At 37.1% G+C, this 17194-nt stretch overlaps 2 protein-coding genes across 4 annotated transcripts; both read left to right on the forward strand.

Annotated features, from left to right (window-relative positions):
* The first annotated feature begins 420 nt into the window (after window positions 1–420).
* On the forward strand, window positions 421–11223 carry LOC117631015 (protein ACTIVITY OF BC1 COMPLEX KINASE 8, chloroplastic). Of its 3 annotated transcripts, XR_004586285.1 has the most exons (22): window positions 557–1036; window positions 2002–2137; window positions 2789–2955; window positions 3754–3874; window positions 4054–4154; window positions 4619–4717; window positions 4819–4929; window positions 5033–5112; window positions 5215–5284; window positions 6377–6450; window positions 6548–6617; window positions 6778–6866; window positions 7393–7517; window positions 8413–8493; window positions 8627–8687; window positions 8804–8858; window positions 8951–9049; window positions 9140–9229; window positions 10073–10132; window positions 10218–10341; window positions 10723–10839; window positions 10997–11223. XR_004586285.1 is itself a non-coding variant. In XM_034363930.1 (21 exons), the coding sequence occupies exons 1-20, from the start codon at window positions 557–559 to the stop codon at window positions 10332–10334; spliced, it is 2286 nt and encodes a 761-aa protein (XP_034219821.1). In that variant the 5' UTR covers window positions 421–556; the 3' UTR covers window positions 10335–10341; window positions 10723–11223. The 3 variants fall into 3 exon arrangements, 2 of the variants coding, with proteins under 2 accessions (XP_034219821.1, XP_034219822.1); XM_034363930.1 differs by having other exon boundaries at window positions 421–1036; window positions 10723–11223; XM_034363931.1 differs by having other exon boundaries at window positions 10720–11223.
* A 3926-nt stretch (window positions 11224–15149) lies between these two features.
* LOC117630377 lies at window positions 15150–16449 on the forward strand. The gene is made up of 2 exons (XM_034363112.1): window positions 15150–16043; window positions 16165–16449. Exons 1-2 carry the CDS (start codon window positions 15150–15152, stop codon window positions 16447–16449), a joined length of 1179 nt encoding a protein of 392 aa, XP_034219003.1.
* The last annotated feature ends 745 nt before the right edge of the window (window positions 16450–17194 follow it).

Below are 17194 nucleotides of genomic sequence, written 5' to 3' on the forward strand. Positions count from 1 at the left end.
CAATTTGATAGTTTCATAAACCTTAGGGACATTTTCTAATATTAAACCAGAATTAAATAGGGGAAAAGCCAAAAAAAAAAAAAAGGCTTTTTAACCTACCAAAGCTCAATGTTTTTTTTTAAAGGTTCAAAACAAAACCAAAACTTAAGCATTGAACTAAATTGTTCTTTTTGGACACTGAATCTTTTCAGTCTCACAAATTTCTCGGCCTGACACGTAAGCGTGAAAGTGTCCAAAGCAATCTCATGCTTACAAACTAAAATACCTTCGTGGCGCGACACGGCCCGGGAGAGTGCTCGCAGCCAATGAGGAGCCTCCGTTCTCTAAAACACTCATCCTCCTAATTGCCACGTGTCCTCCCCACCTCCACCCCTTTCCCTCCCTTTCTTTATTTCTGTTTCGCTCCTTCACAAAATAACCTTATTTTCCTCATTTTCATCTTCCTCCCACTCCAGCAGACTTTCTGTCTTCTTCTTCTTCTTCTTCAATCTCTTTCTCTCTCCGGCCATGAAAATTGGGGCTTAGGGTTTGATCAAATTCTCGATTCTTTCCAACAATGGCTACTTGCTCTCTACCTATTCCGGAACTCACCTTTCTCTCACCGCAAACCACTCCCAAACGCCGCCTTTCTGTTTCAAGAGTTTCTCTTTCTAAAATCTCTCTCTCCGGATACCCGAGGTGTGGTATTCAGTCCCGAATCAGAGCGAGTAAAGAGGACGGCCTTGTGGTTGAAGAGAGGGAAGCCGAATTGATCAAGAAAGTGAATGGCGTGGAGTTGAGTGGAAATGGAGCTGGTGTTAGTACTAGTGGTAGCAGTTACGGGAGCAATGGCTCAGTGAAGAAGTACTCGAATGGCAGTGTGAATGGGGTGAGTAATGGGAGTTTGGTGAAGTTCGTGAATGGCAATGGCGTGGCAGCGGAAGTGGTGGAAAAAGTTGAAGTTTTGAAGTCGAAGGAGGAAGGAAGGAAGAATAATATAGAAGAAATTGGAAAGGAAGATGCGTGGTTTAAGCGGACAGGGCAACCAAAAGTCGAGGTATGATTCCATGATGTTGATTTATTGGCGTTCCGTTGGGTTGTCTTTGAGGAAGTGTCTGAACTTGGAAACTAAGTTAGTACTTTGAACTTGGAGTTGGTAAGAAAACTTCAATTTAGAGGCGAGATGTCGATATAGGTTTGGGAATATTAATTGAAATCCAAACTGGTTAGGTTGCACAAACAGAAAAATTATTGACCTACATTTGGAATTTGTGGACTAGAATTGCAATTTATAGTACCCGAGGCTTTGCTACCTAAAATGCAGTTTCAATGCTGTCATGTTACTCCCTATACAAAAAATGCGTCATCTTACTTAAAATGTAGAGAGAAGTTATAAAATTGAGCAATCTATAGGGTAGTGGCTCCAATGGAATAGTAAGATGATATTTTTCTTATTACTATTTTGGAGATCGTAATATTTCCATTATTTTTTTCTTTGTACTTTGCATTAGGATTACAAATTTTACCATTTTCTGTATCTGTTGTTTTGCGTTGATTGCAACCCTTAATTATTAGGGTTTAGGGTTTCAATTTTAGCCTTAATTTTTTTATATAGCATTCAAGCAGTATCTATTAAGGAAACAATCATTGACAAAGTATTCATAGTAATACTGATGGTTTAAGTTACTCCTAAGCTAGCCCAATTTAATGGTATGGGGATGGGATGTAGGGTGGTTAACAAGAGAAATAGAAACTGAAACAAAAGTGGTTCAGGAAAATCTTTTTAAGGAGATCATTGATCTTTATAGAGGTCCAGTTCAGGCTTTAATGATAAATAGATGCTTCTAGTACTTTATTGCAAACAATATTGCGTGTAAAGTAGCTTCATGCAAAGATTTTGAGTTGGCTGTATAATATTGAGATGGCTTAGTTTTCTAATTTTATAGGTTGCTTCATTTGTATTTGAGTTTTGGTATGTGCACATGTGTGCCATATTATTATGGTACTATTTGGTTTTTGCAGGTTTCTGTTGCACCTGGTGGCCGTTGGAGTAGATTCAAAACTTACTCGACAATTCAGAGGACCTTGGAAATATGGGGATTTGTTCTAACATTCCTCATAAAGGCGTGGTTGAACAATAGAAAATTCACTTACAAAGGTTAGTCACTTCCAGTATAATGAAATTTTAAAAAGTCAAATGCATAAATTCTTCATTTTTACTTTCCAAGTGAGAAATAAACCAAAAATGTAAGAAGTATTTCAAACAGGGATGCCCTGGCAAAGTGCATGTAATAACAGTTGTAGAGACTTATTCCCACATCCTATAAATGCTTTCTAATTCTACAATATATTAGATATTGAAGAGGAACAAGCTATTCAAGTTGGCAGCATTCATCCCAACACTTTTTAGATATCATTTTGTGAAATTACGTACGACATTTAAAGAAACTGAGGGTAGCAGTGCCGAGGCAGCATCCATGTCATAAGGGCATTGACATGGAAAACAGTCTAAAAAGGACGGGGTTCTGCCTCTGTGGCAGTGCCGACTCCCCCATACAATATCTAGAAAAAGACAAACAAAAAATTATGGATGGGCTGAGCAGTTTGGGTATGATAATAACACCGCCTGATAGGGTTTTTTTTTTTTTTTGGTTTCTCAGAAAAGAATGGCTCACAGCAATTAATTATTCTCAGCATAAATTGATTTTTGTTGGAATCTAGAATCTCTTAACTAGGCATCCATCTTTAAGGTAGCTGGAGTGTGTAGTATTTGTTGCTTGCATCTAATTTAAGGGAAACAAATGTTCAGGGGGAATGACAGAGGAAAAGAAAACCTTGAGGCGTAAGGCCCTTGCCAAGTGGCTGAAGGAGAACATTTTAAGATTAGGTCCAACATTCATCAAAATTGGCCAGCAGTTCTCCACAAGAGTGGACATTCTTGCTCAAGAATATGTTGATCAATTGTCAGAACTTCAGGTCGGAAATGCTTTAATTCAATGTCATTGAGATTGCATTATTCCTTCTGTATGCTTCTGTTCTTGTATCCTACTCCTAATGTGTAACTCTGTTAATTTATTCCTGGTCAACAATTATTTGTTGGACATGAAGCCTTGCACTTGAGATGTGTTTTTATTTATTTATTTCACTCTCTTTGTTTAAAAGTTGGCCATGCAAGAAGATGGGATTTGTTAGGTGATAAACATAGATTTCTCCACCTTCTTACGTGTCTGGGTTGTGGCGCTAGGTGTTTTAATAAATAAACTTATCAAAATTTGAAAAGAAAAATTACAGCTTTTGAGAAGGTAGAAGAAGAAATCACATTTTTATTTTCAGTACATGATGACCTAAAATTTCATTTTGCTTAATATGGCAATCTAATAATTTTTGTATGAGTTAGTGCTATACCGTGATGATATATCATTACACATTTGACTCTAAGCATTCCAAATATGTAACTACATCATGAAATATATGTTTTTATAAATCATGTAAACTAGCTTAGTGTGTAACTTTTATCCACGTTTGACTCTGAGCATGCCGAATATGTAACAACAACGTATGTTTTTTTAATCAACTAAACCTAGCTTAGTGCCTCAAATTTTCCCATTTGTTTTCTTTCATTTCTACTTTCTATATTATACTATTTATCCAATCAGCTATTTGGAAGTAGAGGCAATTTCGTTTTTTTCTTATCCTTTCTCAAACATGCTCAGTTGCCTATCTTTTGTAAATTGTTGATTCTTAAGGCATAACTAAGTCACAGTTTAATTTCAGGATCAAGTTCCTCCTTTCCCATCAGATACAGCTATTTCTATTGTTGAAGAAGAGCTTGGTGCTCCTTTGAAAGATATATTTGATCGGTTTGACTATGAACCAATAGCCGCTGCTAGTCTTGGTACTTCTTATTTCATTTCTATGATTTCTGACACTGAAATGTGTGCAATCAACATATTAATATTCCTTTTTCTTTAAAAAGAATGAGAAATCAGAAAATGAACCTATAGCTCAATTGTTTTTTGGTTATGAATTTGATAAGAGATGAAATATGAGAATGTGGTATCATTCCTTATGCAGGTCAGGTCCACCGTGCAAGATTGAAGGGACAGGAAGTTGTTGTTAAAGTACAGAGGCCTGGACTGAAGGATCTTTTCAATATTGATCTTAAGAACCTGAGGGTCAGTTTTGCATATTGGCTTACGATTCTAGATTAGTAACTAATTCTGGGTTTTTTTAACGTTTTATATTTGCTCACAAGGAGATTGGAACCTAGGATCTACCCTCACCCCACCCATCCATGCCAGCCAATTGAGCTAAGGTCATGGGCAATGCTTGGGGTAATTTAGGTTATCATGGATTTATCTTATCATAGTTGGATTCCTTTTTATGTTTTTTTCCCCACTTTGATCGACTTGCCAAAGTTGTGAATTTCCATTTTATGTCTTTGTTGGCATACATTAATTTACTATGTCAACTGTATCATTAGAAACTGATAATGGTCTCGCTACTCAGTTTTGTTCTCTTGTGTGTGTATGTTCTTGTTTTACTTTGTTGTACATGAAACACGAAAGGTTCCTCTTGATCTCATGAGGGGTATGGAAATTCTGATGAGCTTCGACATATTGGTCATTTTCTTCTCCAGGTAATTGCAGAATATCTTCAAAAAATTGACCCGAAGTCTGATGGTGCGAAGAGGGATTGGGTTGCTATCTATGATGAGTGCGCAAATGTCTTATATGAGGTATTGAGATCCCCCTTGATTGCTTTAATCTTTTCATTTGTAATACAGTTTTCATATTACTATTTAGTAAATGGGTAGCTAATAACTTTGAAGTTTTCCAGGAGATTGATTACACCAAGGAAGCTGCTAACTCTGAACTATTTGCAAGTAACTTCAGAAACATGGATTATGTTAAAGTCCCAACAATAGTATGGGAATACACTACACCACAGGTTTAGCTTCCAGCAATAATTAATTTGTAGCTGGTAGAACATAAACAAGTTTGTTATTATGATTGTCTTTCTAAAGTCCAACTTCCCGCATTATTATTATTAGGTTCTGACAATGGAGTACGTCCCAGGGATCAAAATTAACAAGATAAAAGCTATAGATCAATTGGGCATTGATCGACAAAGGTCAATATAATTTCATGTCTTATATATCCTGGTTAAAATCATGTTAACATGACCTCTTCTTATCACTCCTGATGCTTCTTATATCAATTTGAACTTCCTCAGGTTGGGTCGATATGCTGTCGAATCATACTTAGAGCAAATTCTGTCTCATGGATTTTTTCATGCCGATCCTGTGAGTTTTTGCTGTTTTATTCAATTTTTGGTGCTTGCACATGTTTACGATGTCAATAAAAGTGGAATTTCAAATGGAGTTTGAAGATTTAAAAAAAATCCCTCCAGTGTATTTTACTCGCACAAACCTCACCTCATACCAAGTAGAGGGCTGTTAGGGACCAACTTTCGTCTATTTTAGGTGTGAACGATGTGAGCATGGACACGAATAGTTTTGGTTCTATTGGCATAATAGAAGTGAGAAAAAAAAAAAAAAAAAACAGTAGAAGCAAAAGGGGCAGAGCAGAAAAGCAGTATAGGGTCATAGCATCGATGGGTATAATGGCAAGGAGGCAGTGGTTCCAATAATAGGCTATAGCAACAGCTGGTGGTAGTTGAAGAGATATGCCGATTTTCTCTCAATAACTATTGGGGCAGTGGTATGGTAAAAGTGCGGTAGCACTGATGTTGGTTTTATTGTTGGCTGAGATAGTGATTATGTTGTGTGGGTCCCAGGTTAGTCTTGGTAGTGCTTTTGGCGCTATGAGAGGGGGTTTTTTGCTTTAAAATTTCCATCTCTATTTGTTGCCTTGTATTTAATAATTAATACTGGGAAAGCCTCAGAAGTGTGATGTGGATGTGGATGTGTATGTAAGAAGAGTACCACTCCTCATCCATGGTAATAGTATTTGACATTATGCCCTCCTGTGGTTCCGTTCTCGCTGTGATTGTTCACTTACACATCCTCAAGGAAAATACTAAACATGTCTGCTGTATTGTGTAGTCCAAAATGCAATCCCTGAGACAATTGTGTCATAAGAGGAAAGAAATAATGAGCATAATAGTTAAACGAAACAGGTCGTTCTTAGATGCATAGGTAATCCCACATGGCTGTCACATTGGAGTAATAATGATTAGATTCATGTTCTCTAATCTCCTAGCTGTAAGATAGCCCATGGTGAGCTTTTCTGATTCCCACTTTCTCGAATTCATAGGGTCAATATTTATGTTGCACATGAAAAAGCAGAGGTCTTCCTGTTTCTTGAATACATATACTGGCATTTAATATCACCTGCCAATGTGTAACCACAACTTTGTTTTACCCTTGATGCAGCATCCTGGAAATATTGCCGTGGATGATGTCAATGGTGGAAGATTGATTTTTTATGATTTTGGAATGATGGGAAGGTATTTCCTTTTGTGCTTGCTAATCTACAACTGACCAATAACCACTCTGAAGCTTTTATTTATTTCTGAATGTATTTTTCATATTTGTATCTTGCAGTATCAGTCCAAACATTAGAGAAGGTTTGCTGGAAACATTTTATGGAGTTTATGAGAAGGATCCAGATAAGGTTTTTTAATCGTTTCCTTTTGTTTTAATATTTGAAGGATAGTAGCCTCCGATCATGGTTAGGGCTACAAAATTACTAAATTAACTTGAATTAATTATACCATGGTTCCATTTTGTGTCTATGATCCGCCAATTGATGGAAACTATTTATGCTGGTGCAGGTCCTTCAGGCAATGATTCAGATGGGTGTTCTTGTGCCTACTGGAGATATGACAGCTGTGAGACGAACAGCACTATTCTTTCTTAACAGGTGCTTTCGATAGAGAGGAAACAGAAAATTTGAATATAGCATGGGTCCCTTTTTCGCTTATTAATATTTTTGTTTAGTCGTGTTTTTTGGGTTAAAATTTTAAATTCCCTGATGTTGAACAATTCAAGAGCTACTTGGCCAATAATGCTTCTGTGGCAAATCAGAATTATATAAATATGACTGGTAGTGATACATAAACTTGCAACGTGCAACATAAGACCAACTATATCATCTTTTGGTTTGAGCGGAGTTTTTATTTAGGTTGGTCTGCTTTCATGCTTGCATCAGTCATGAACGAACGATTCTATTATTTCTGTAGTTGTAAATTGTCTTATGGGCTGGGGCATAATTTTCATTGACTGACAGCCTGTTATCCTTGGATGTAAGCAAGATGTTAGGTTAAAACATACCTTGTTTACTTTGATTAGTGATTCCAAAGTGAGAGGTAGATAAGTCTCAGCAGAAGAACAAGTTCAAATCTTTGCTCTATTTCTTGAATTCTTTTCTGAATGCTCAAATTTTGCAGTTTTGAAGAGCGTCTTGCTGCACAGAGAAAAGAGAAAGAAATGGCAACAGCGGAACTTGGGTTTAAAAAGCCATTGAGCAAAGAGGAAAGGATAGAGAAAAAGAAGGAAAGGCTTGCTGCAATTGGTAATTCACCTGGTTTGAAATCTAGTATCCATGATACGGCACTATACCTGACTATAGTTTTGGAATTTCGCAACTAACTATTTGATTTGGAGGCTCAGCTCAGTTTGCAATCAATAGCATGATAGGCATGAGAGTTTAAGTCAAGTCCTGCGTTTAAAGACATTTTTTTTGCCGACAGAAATAATTGTATATAGCTTTACAGTGTCCAGCTTCTTGTTTAATTTAGTAATAAGAACTGCTTTCGAGTGGCTGATCATTTATACTGGGACCAATTTATGGCATGTCTAGTTTGAGAGAGAGTCGGGAAAGTCTCTAGGATTAACTAGTAGTTTAAATGACTTCTCAGTCCATATGCATGTATAAGTTAGTAAATGTAATGTGACCCGCTTACTTTATTTGGTTTACAATTGAATAAGTAAATTAACGAACACTGGATCCTCTATTCATATCTCAAATATTTTATGATTTGGCTAGACTTTATTCTTTTTAGTTCCTTATTGAGTAAAGTCCAAATAATATTTTGGGGTTTTCCCTATCTATGCCCTACAGAGATGAAGTTATGAAACTAGTTATTTAAGCCTTTGGGTAAAGTTCAGCCACCTGGGCTTATTAAAATGATATGTGTGACCAGGGGTCTTATGAGTTAAACGTGTTTACGCACCAAGTTTTCTTGCCTGATTGTGTTAACATTTCTTTTTTAAATTATGTAAAATTTGAGTCCGGGCTTGAACTGTAATTAAGGGTAAGCACTTTTTGTCCAGTAGCTGGATTTCCAAATCTGAGATTTGTTAGTTGTGAAAAGTTTCCACAGAAATTGATGCAACACATATCTTATTGCACATTTTTCCACTGAATATTGATGCCTGCTACTCGTACCTTGCATTCTTTTTAACAGGGGAAGATTTATTAGCCATTGCAGCAGACCAACCCTTCAGATTTCCTGCGACATTCACATTTGTTGTTAGAGCATTTTCAGGTAATGTAATAGGAATATGGCGGAGACATTTTTCATAGGAGAAAGAATGTATATATGCATGCATTTTACTTTGCTTATTGCACATGTTTATATATATCATCTCTAATTAGATTTATTTATTCTCTGTTTTCAGTATTGGATGGCATTGGGAAGGGTCTTGATCCTCGATTTGATATTACTGAGATTGCCAAACCGTGAGTATAATTTTAGGTTTAATATAATTTCAAAGTATTTTCATTGAAACCCTCTAAGATTTTGCTAGTTTTACTACCCTTTGTTTTTGACAAATCTTGGATGCTCTGCCTTGTAGCTACGCACTGGAATTGCTAAAATTTCGTGAAGCTGGAGTTGAAGTCGTTCTAAAGGCAAGCTTGGACCCTCTGTATTAAAATATCTTATAGTACAATGTTCTAATACAAACCACGTATTCTTACACTCAAACTTATAAATGTTCCAGGACCTCCGAAATAGATGGGACAGGCAGTCTCGTGCATTCTATAACTTATTTAGACAGGCTGACAGAGTTGAAAAGCTTGCCGAAATTATTCAAAGATTGGTACCAATTAATTTATTCTGTGCACTAATAATATGACTATGAATATTTGTTATAATTTCTCACTTGTGGATGTCCGTGATTTATTTATAGGAGCAAGGCGATCTGAAACTTAGAGTTCGGACTTTGGAATCTGAGAGGGCATTCCAGCGGGTCGCAACAGTTCAGAAGACTGTAGGAAATGTGAGTTCTGCTGGCTCATGATCTAGTTTTGCACATATCGTACTTATCTTTAGGGGAATTTGTTTCTATACATAGTAACCTTTTATGATTTAAATTGTCTTTTGTTTATGCGGTTCCATCAGCTATAGACAAAAGATAGTTGTTAAAGGCTTATTGAGCTTTGGCTCTTTCCTCCCATCCCCAAGCACTAGTGGATTTCACTTCAATGATTTATCAACATTTTCTAAGTGCACCAAGTTATTTGGGTGATAAGTATAACATCTAGATATCAAATATACCAGCTTTCCTAGTAACATTATTGAATGACATTTAAAATGAAGCACTTTGATAGCCATACAAGAAAGAAAGTTTGGTCACTTTTCTGAGTGTCGTCTTAAGTTCTTAACTAAGTACACATGTACAGTTTCTGTATCTCTCTTATCTGCTACATCTTATATCAGAAAATTTTTCAAAATAAAAAAGAAACGTACTTTAGTTATATGCATTGTTTACTTCAACCAGTTGAACAGCTCATTAGACAGTATTGTGTCAATGTTTGTCTGTGTCATTTGGGAGTAATGGCATGCCCAACATAGGCAGGCCGGGTGAGACAGATGGACTGAAGCAATAGACATGCTTTAATGTGATTAACTGATTTAGTTTTGAATTCAAGCTGTATGCAGGTAATTAGCTTTAAAGAATTAGTAATTGTACGTGAGAGTAAGCTGCTGTTTAATATGAGTCTAAAGATCCGTATGGTCTTGATAATAAGTTCAATGTCATGAATGATATTAGAATAAGTTTGAAATGGTTATAATAATATCTACTCCATTGATTTTGATCTTCAATATGACTAATTTGCAGGCAGTTGCTGCCGGAAGCCTAATAAATCTTGCAACGATCTTGTATATTAATTCCATTCGAGTAAGCTATCAAAATTGCTTTTGGTATATATGACATCGTGCTGCCTGTTGCCAAATTTTACTTGATGCTTTCTATTTATTTTCAGTTTCCTGCCATTGTAGCATATGTCTTGTGCGCATTTTTCGGCCTTCAGGTTCTCATAGGCATCATAAAGGTAAAGAAGTTTGATGAGCGGGAGAGGTTGATAACGGGAACTGCTTAGACAATTGGTGAGTGAAACTTATTCTATTGATCTTTGTCTTAAATTATTGAAGAGTCTTACTTACCACCAGTCATCAGAGGAAAAATATGTGGTCCATAAATGATTATTGTTAATTCTTTCAGAAACCAAATAGGCAAATACTGCTGTCCATAAAGGGTTAGATTCTTCGTAGTTGGTCTATTAATGTACGAGAATACTTGTGTGACTGCTATTTGCAACTACACAGTTCTGCTCATTCTTATTATCCTATTCTATATGCAGAGTGAATTGATCTACCTGTTCTTGCTGATAAACATGAAATGCTCCGTATTTTTATTCTCCTTATAATATGTATTGAAACGTTTGCTTTACATATTTTGTGGAACTTTCGGTCCATTTTTTCAAGCAGTGATCCAGCTTACGGTTTACAAGTCAACCTTCTTATCCTCGAAGAGAATTAGTATCTTGGGATTACTGTAACACGGTACTTCTACCAACAATATGATTCTGAACTTCCAGCTCGCAGGTTTGTGATGCATGTTTAGATGCCGAACACGGCCTGTTCATCCAAAGTTTATTAAGAGTTGGTTTTAACCCTTTGTTAGGTTAGGTTGGCTATTGCCATTTTGTTGCCATTGTCCCAAATTCATGTCTCCAAATGAAGATATGTCGTCATTTTTCAGGTTGATGACTGTATAGGGCAGCTTGTAGCCCAAATGTAGAGTTCTTTGTAACAATCTTGTAGCTAAGAGCCTGACAATGGCAGTCTGTGGTCTCCAATCAAAATTTGACGTGGTCCAGTGTGCATATTTGTTGTATAATGTTGTATAATGTAGAGTTTTTGTTTTCTTTTTCTATATGTAAGCATGCAACGTATAGCCATAATTGAATAAGAGTTTTCTTGCAATTTTTGAATCCGTGCAGCTTATCATGTAAGCTATAGTTTGGCCGTATTTGCATATAGCTGCAAGTTTATGTACTAAGACTTGTACTTTAAACATCAGTTGCTTTCTTTTTGTCCAAAGTGGAGGGAGTTGAATTTGCTATGTTTTATCTCTTGCACCAACAAAAAAGAGTGTGTTTTTCTTGAATTCCTTTTAGGTGCCTTTTTAGGGGCTCTTGGGGGCTTCCTAGAAAAGTACTTGGCAGTGCTTCCTAAAGAAACACTTTATTAAATTTATGGAGGAACATGTGCTTAGCAGATGCTTCTCTAGAAATTTTATGACTCAAAACACTTTTCAAGTTTTCATGTCAAACATTGTCAGAACAGCTTTTGATTTTCATTCTGCTTTTAGAACAGCTTTTGGTTGTCATTCCGCATTTAGCTCTTACGAAAGTTGTCTCAAACAAGCTTGACCATTATTGATTGGCTAATTTAAAGTTACATTTGAAATACTTAAGGATTGGCATCTTTTGCCCTTCAATTGCAAAACTTAATAAACAACATGAGTTGAATGACAACAATTGAAAATATGATGGAACTTTGCCCAAACTAGAAGGATCAAAAGCATAATTTTGCCGACTTTTTTATAAATTTATTTAGTAAGACAATGTGAATTCTTACATGCATGCATGATGGATGATGCGTGGTATATATGATTCAATTTTGAATAAGTGTCTGTGGGTAGCACTTAAAAGCTGATTTCAAGAAGGCGGGAATATTAGTTAAAATGTTGTAATTTGACTCGAGTGCAAGAATTGATATGATTAAATAGTACAATAAGACATGATATATATGTTCGAAAAGCTCATAATGGTCCCCAAGATGCTTCTCAATTATCTTGTAAAGAATTCCTCCTCGTAAACAAAGGACAGTTTGACACATATTTCATTAAAATTACAACAAAAAAATTATACACATATCAGACTGCGATTTTTCTAAAAGAAAGAATAACTCATTACATGTAATGAGCCAAGTATTTTCCTTCTGCTCATGTTCTCATGCATCTATCTCTCTCTCGAGTGAAATCTTCAATAAACCACATACTGATCGAAGCCACATCATCTGAACCCAGATTAGAGGGACAAAAATCACACAGTTAATCTCTTCATTCCACCAGAAGTGTGTCAAAATATTGATCAAGATAAGCCTTAATTTATAATCTCAACGTTGAAGTAAATATTGATTTATTTGTCCAAAATTGAGTGAGTTTTATGGTCAAAGTTATACACTAAATTCAAGATGAGTCAGATGCATCTGCTGGTGCTGGGCAAAAGAAAAACGAAATGATTTTTCTCATATAGTTATGGCCATGCATGCTTGCACTGCTGTGTTCGAATAAAAGTTTGATAACATCTCTCTCCACAGTTTGATCACTCTTTCATTGAATAACAAACTTGGAGTAGCCACAGATAATAACTAGCTAATTTATCAAGCAACAAACTAATTTACATATTATTATTAATTACAAGTGCGGATGATTTATATATATATATATATATATATATAGGGTATTCTGCTGAATTGCCCCCTGAACTTGTACATAATTCTCAATTTACCACTTGACCTTTTTTTTTAGCGAATTAAAGGCTCGAATTAAATTTTATTATCAATGTTACCCCCACCGTCAAAATTCGAACATTTCATCCATTAGTCCGTCTATTTGACCCACGTTGACGCTTGATTGAGGGTTATTTTCGGCATTAGGCGCGGATTGAATTAGCAACCTCTCCTCTCTCACACACTTCGCACTTCTCTTTCACATTGGTAGGGTAGGGTTAGAAAGGGACCGGAATTTGGGCGGGAAAACAATAGAAATCTAAGGTTGGAATCGAGGGAATCTGAAAGCTTTTTCATAAAGGTTCTTTTGGCTCTGTTGATTCGACGCAGCATGAGTCTGGATATGTTGCCTTTGCAGGTGCGGAACAGAGGGCCTCCTCCCAAGTACAGTAAGTAATCGATTTTCCCAATTTGAAATTGTTTAAGCTTGTGTGGTCCTTGGTGTCGGTTGTTTGCACATTTTGTGGTGTTGTCTGATATGCTGTTTTGAATATGAAACACTTGTGGTCCCAAAGCATTTGTGTTGTTTTGTCTGCATAATTATCGGTGGACCTGAGTGGATTTGAAGTTTAGAATGGTAGTTGGGCAGTAAAGAAAAGTTGGTGTGGTAAAATAGTGGTTTTATATATAATTTTCTGTTTTTTTTAGGTGATCCAGATTTGTTCTCCCTAGAAATTCACCATGGAGGTTATATTTCAGAGGGGAAGTATGTTCGGGGAAAGGTTACTTGGGCAGACAACTGTAATGCTGACCACCTGTCAATGCTTGACCTGTTTGATGTTGCTATCTCTCTAGGATATGACCATAAAAAAATACAGTACCACTACTGGAACAAAAGAAGGGGGTTTGTTCCAATTGAAGTAGATGCCCATGTAGTTGAGTTTGTGGAGTATACACCTACTTCTAGAGTTCAACCTTTATATCTCTCATATAAGAATCAATTGCATTTCCCAGAGAGCCAGGCATCTGCATCTACTCCACAATTGGGGTTGGAAGTAGAAGTTGAAACTGAAACTGATGTTGGTGAGTTGGGGAACCAGTTTGTAGAAGTGGATGTTGATTTAGATGATGATGGTTATGATGAGGTACATAAGGAGGGAGATAATGAGGCAGATGACAGTGAAGATGATGAGGCTGAAGATGATGATAGTGTAGAAGAGGCTGAAGATGATGATAGTGTAGAAGAGGCTGAAGATGATGACAGTGAGACAGACATTGAGTTGATTGACTCCGAGTTCGAGCAGTCAGATGAAGAAGGGTTGAAGACAGTCTTGGAAGAGGATGATAACTTGTTTGATAAACATATAGTTGATGAAGAAAATGATGAATACAATGAAGAACCTGGTGAAGTTGACAGTGAAGACTACAATACCGACGATCTTGTAAGTCTTGATGAAGAATCTGATGAGGGTGAAGGTGTGAAAAACCATAGCCGCAGAAGAAAAGCTCCTAGATTTAAGCAGTTTAGAAGAGAATCTGATTTGCTGAAGCCAACATTTCATTTGGGAATGGAATTTACCAACATGGAGCAGTGTAGGGAAGCAATAAGGTATTATGCAGTTTCATGTGCAAGGCCATTGAAGTGGGTGAGGAATGATTCGAATAGGGTGAGGCTCAAATGTGAAGGAGATAAAAAACAAAAGGTTCCATGTCCTTGGATGCTATATGCTTCTCATGTAGGGAAAGGTCCAAGTACAAGGATTAAGACATATGTTCCAAGGCATACATGTGGAAGGAGGCAAAGAACCAAGTATGCCACTTCATCATGTCTGTCTAAGAGGTTTGATGAGGAGTTAAGAGATAATCCCAAAATGAAAGTGACAGATTTTATGAAGTTAATAAGGAAACATTATGCCATAGATGTAACTGAGGCTCAAGTTTATAAAGCCAAGAGTTTTGCAAAAAAGAGAATTCTAGGCAGTATTGAAGAGCAATATGGTAAGTTGTGGGATTATTGTGAAGAGTTAAAGAGCAATAACCCTGGCAGTACTGTTATTGTGAAAACTGAATTGCAAGGTGAGAATCCTATTTTCAAGAGGATTTATGTATGTTTTGGAGCATTTAAAAAGGGATTTGTGGAAGGATGTAGACAAGTGGTGGGTTTTGATGGGTGCCATGTTAAGGGGTCTCATCCAGGGCAGATTCTAAGTGCAGTTGGGATTGATGGAAATAATGGGATGTATCCAATTGCTTTTGCTGTTGTTGAAGTTGAAAATACAGAGACTTGGGGTTGGTTCTTTGACATATTCTTTCAAGATGTAGGTATTGAAAATGGCAATGGATGGGTTTTCATTACTGATAAGTAAAAGGGTTTGGGGAATGCCCTTCATGCTTTGATGCCCAATGCTGAGTACAGGCATTGTGTGAGGCACTTGCACAATAATTTCAAGCTTGCAGGCCATACTAGTGCAGCTTTCAAGCAGAGGTTGTGGGCAGCAGCTAGGGCAACAACAATACCTGTATTTGAAGCTGAAATGGAGCAGATGTTGGGTCAATCTCAGGCAGCTTATAAGTGGCTTCAGGAGAGACCAGCTGCTCATTGGAGTAGATCACACTTTAGTACAGTCCCAAAGTGTGATATACTTCTAAACAACTTGTGTGAGGGTTTTAATGCTGCAATTCTAGAAGCAAGAGATAAGCCCATTGTTACTCTTTTGGAGAGAATTAGAACCTACTTGATGCTTAGAATGGCTAGACTTAGAGAGACAGTGTGGCCCCATGAGGTTGGTCCAAGAATATTTGGTATTGTGGAGAAGAATTCAATTGAAAGTTGCCACTGCGTAGCTTCGTATGCTGGTGGGGGGAAGTATCAAGTTAATAGCATGTTGGGAGCTATGTTTGTTGTGGATTTAGAAAGGCATACATGTACCTGCAGAAAATGGGACTTAAGTGGAATTCCTTGTCCACATGCCTTGGCTTCAATAGCAAAGAGTGAGCACAGCCCTCTGGATTTTGTGCATGCACTTTACAAAAGGCCGGCATATGATAGGGCTTATGAGGGCTATATATCTCCAATGCCTAGTCAAGCATATTGGAGAAAAACAGGGCATGTACCTATCAAGCCACCTGTTTATCGCATCCAACCAGGAAGGCCCAAACTTAGCAAAAATAGAGAAGCTGATGAAATACCAAAAGGGGCAACAAAACTTAAAAGGTATGGCATTGTAATCACGTGCCGCAACTGTGGACAAGAAGGTCACAATTTTGCTGGTTGTCCCCAACTTCGACAGGTTTTAATTGTTCTTAATTTGTTTGTTTACATATTTCCTTTTGTTGAAAATGGCTATGTTAACATGTGATTGGACTGTTTTTACTATATTAACATGTGATTTGTTGTTCTTGACAATGAAGGGGCAACCTAGAGGTAGAGCAAGATGCGGTAGAAGGGGAAGAGGAGCTGTGAGGGGAAGAGGTGCAAGGGGAAAAGGAGCTGCAACTGCTAATGGAGATGTTGATACTACAAGTGTCAATGCAAGTGGAACAACTGCAAGTGGAACAACAACTGTCAGAGGTGTTAAGAGAGGCAGAGGTGTTGTCGGTGAACAACAACAAACTCAGGCCAGACCAAAGTTTAATGTAAGTACTTGGATTATTGTGGTGTGCTTTGAATCAATCATTGCATTATTGAAGGCTTAAGGGATCTATGCTTGGAACAGGTGAAAAGAGGAGCTCAGGCCCCCTATGTCATAAGGAAGACCAATGTATTTGCTGATTCACAAGCTGGCCAAAGTTCACAAGCTCCTTCAGGACCTGCCCCAAGGTCACAAGCTCCTTCAGGACCTGCCCCAAGTAAACAAGCTCCTTCACAATCTGTCCCACATTCACAAGGTCCTTCACAACCTGCCCCAAGGTCACAAGCTCCTCCACAACCTGCCCAAAGTTCACAAGCTCATCAAGGTTCAAGTTCACAACCTCAACCTATGGTAACTTCTCCAAAAAGGCCTAGGTTAAAATCTCCAGCAAAACGAATAAGGCCATGGAGAGTTTAGTCAGTAATTTGAAGTGAATGGTTCAAGAGTTGTTATGTTTATTTTGGTGTTCTAGATCATCTTGGTTTGCAATCTATTTGCTAGTATATTGTTGAACTGATTTTGATATGAAGTGAATGGATGAAGATGTATTTTTGAAACAGAATTTGGACAAGCTTTTATGTAATCACATGTGAATTCAAATGTTGTATATTTTGGCCTTTGAAGTGCAGTTCATTTGGTGTGATAGTTACTATTTCAATGGTCAAAATGACAGCTTGCATTTTCATTCACCAAAACAGTTCTTACATTGTCAATTACACACCCTTTCTTACCCTTACAAAAAGTCAATCACCCATCTCTTTCTCACCATTACAAATTGCCAATTACCCATCTTTCTAACCATTACATAA

Source organism: Prunus dulcis, chromosome 6, assembly GCF_902201215.1.
Source record: "Prunus dulcis chromosome 6, ALMONDv2, whole genome shotgun sequence".
NCBI lineage: Eukaryota > Viridiplantae > Streptophyta > Magnoliopsida > Rosales > Rosaceae > Prunus > Prunus dulcis.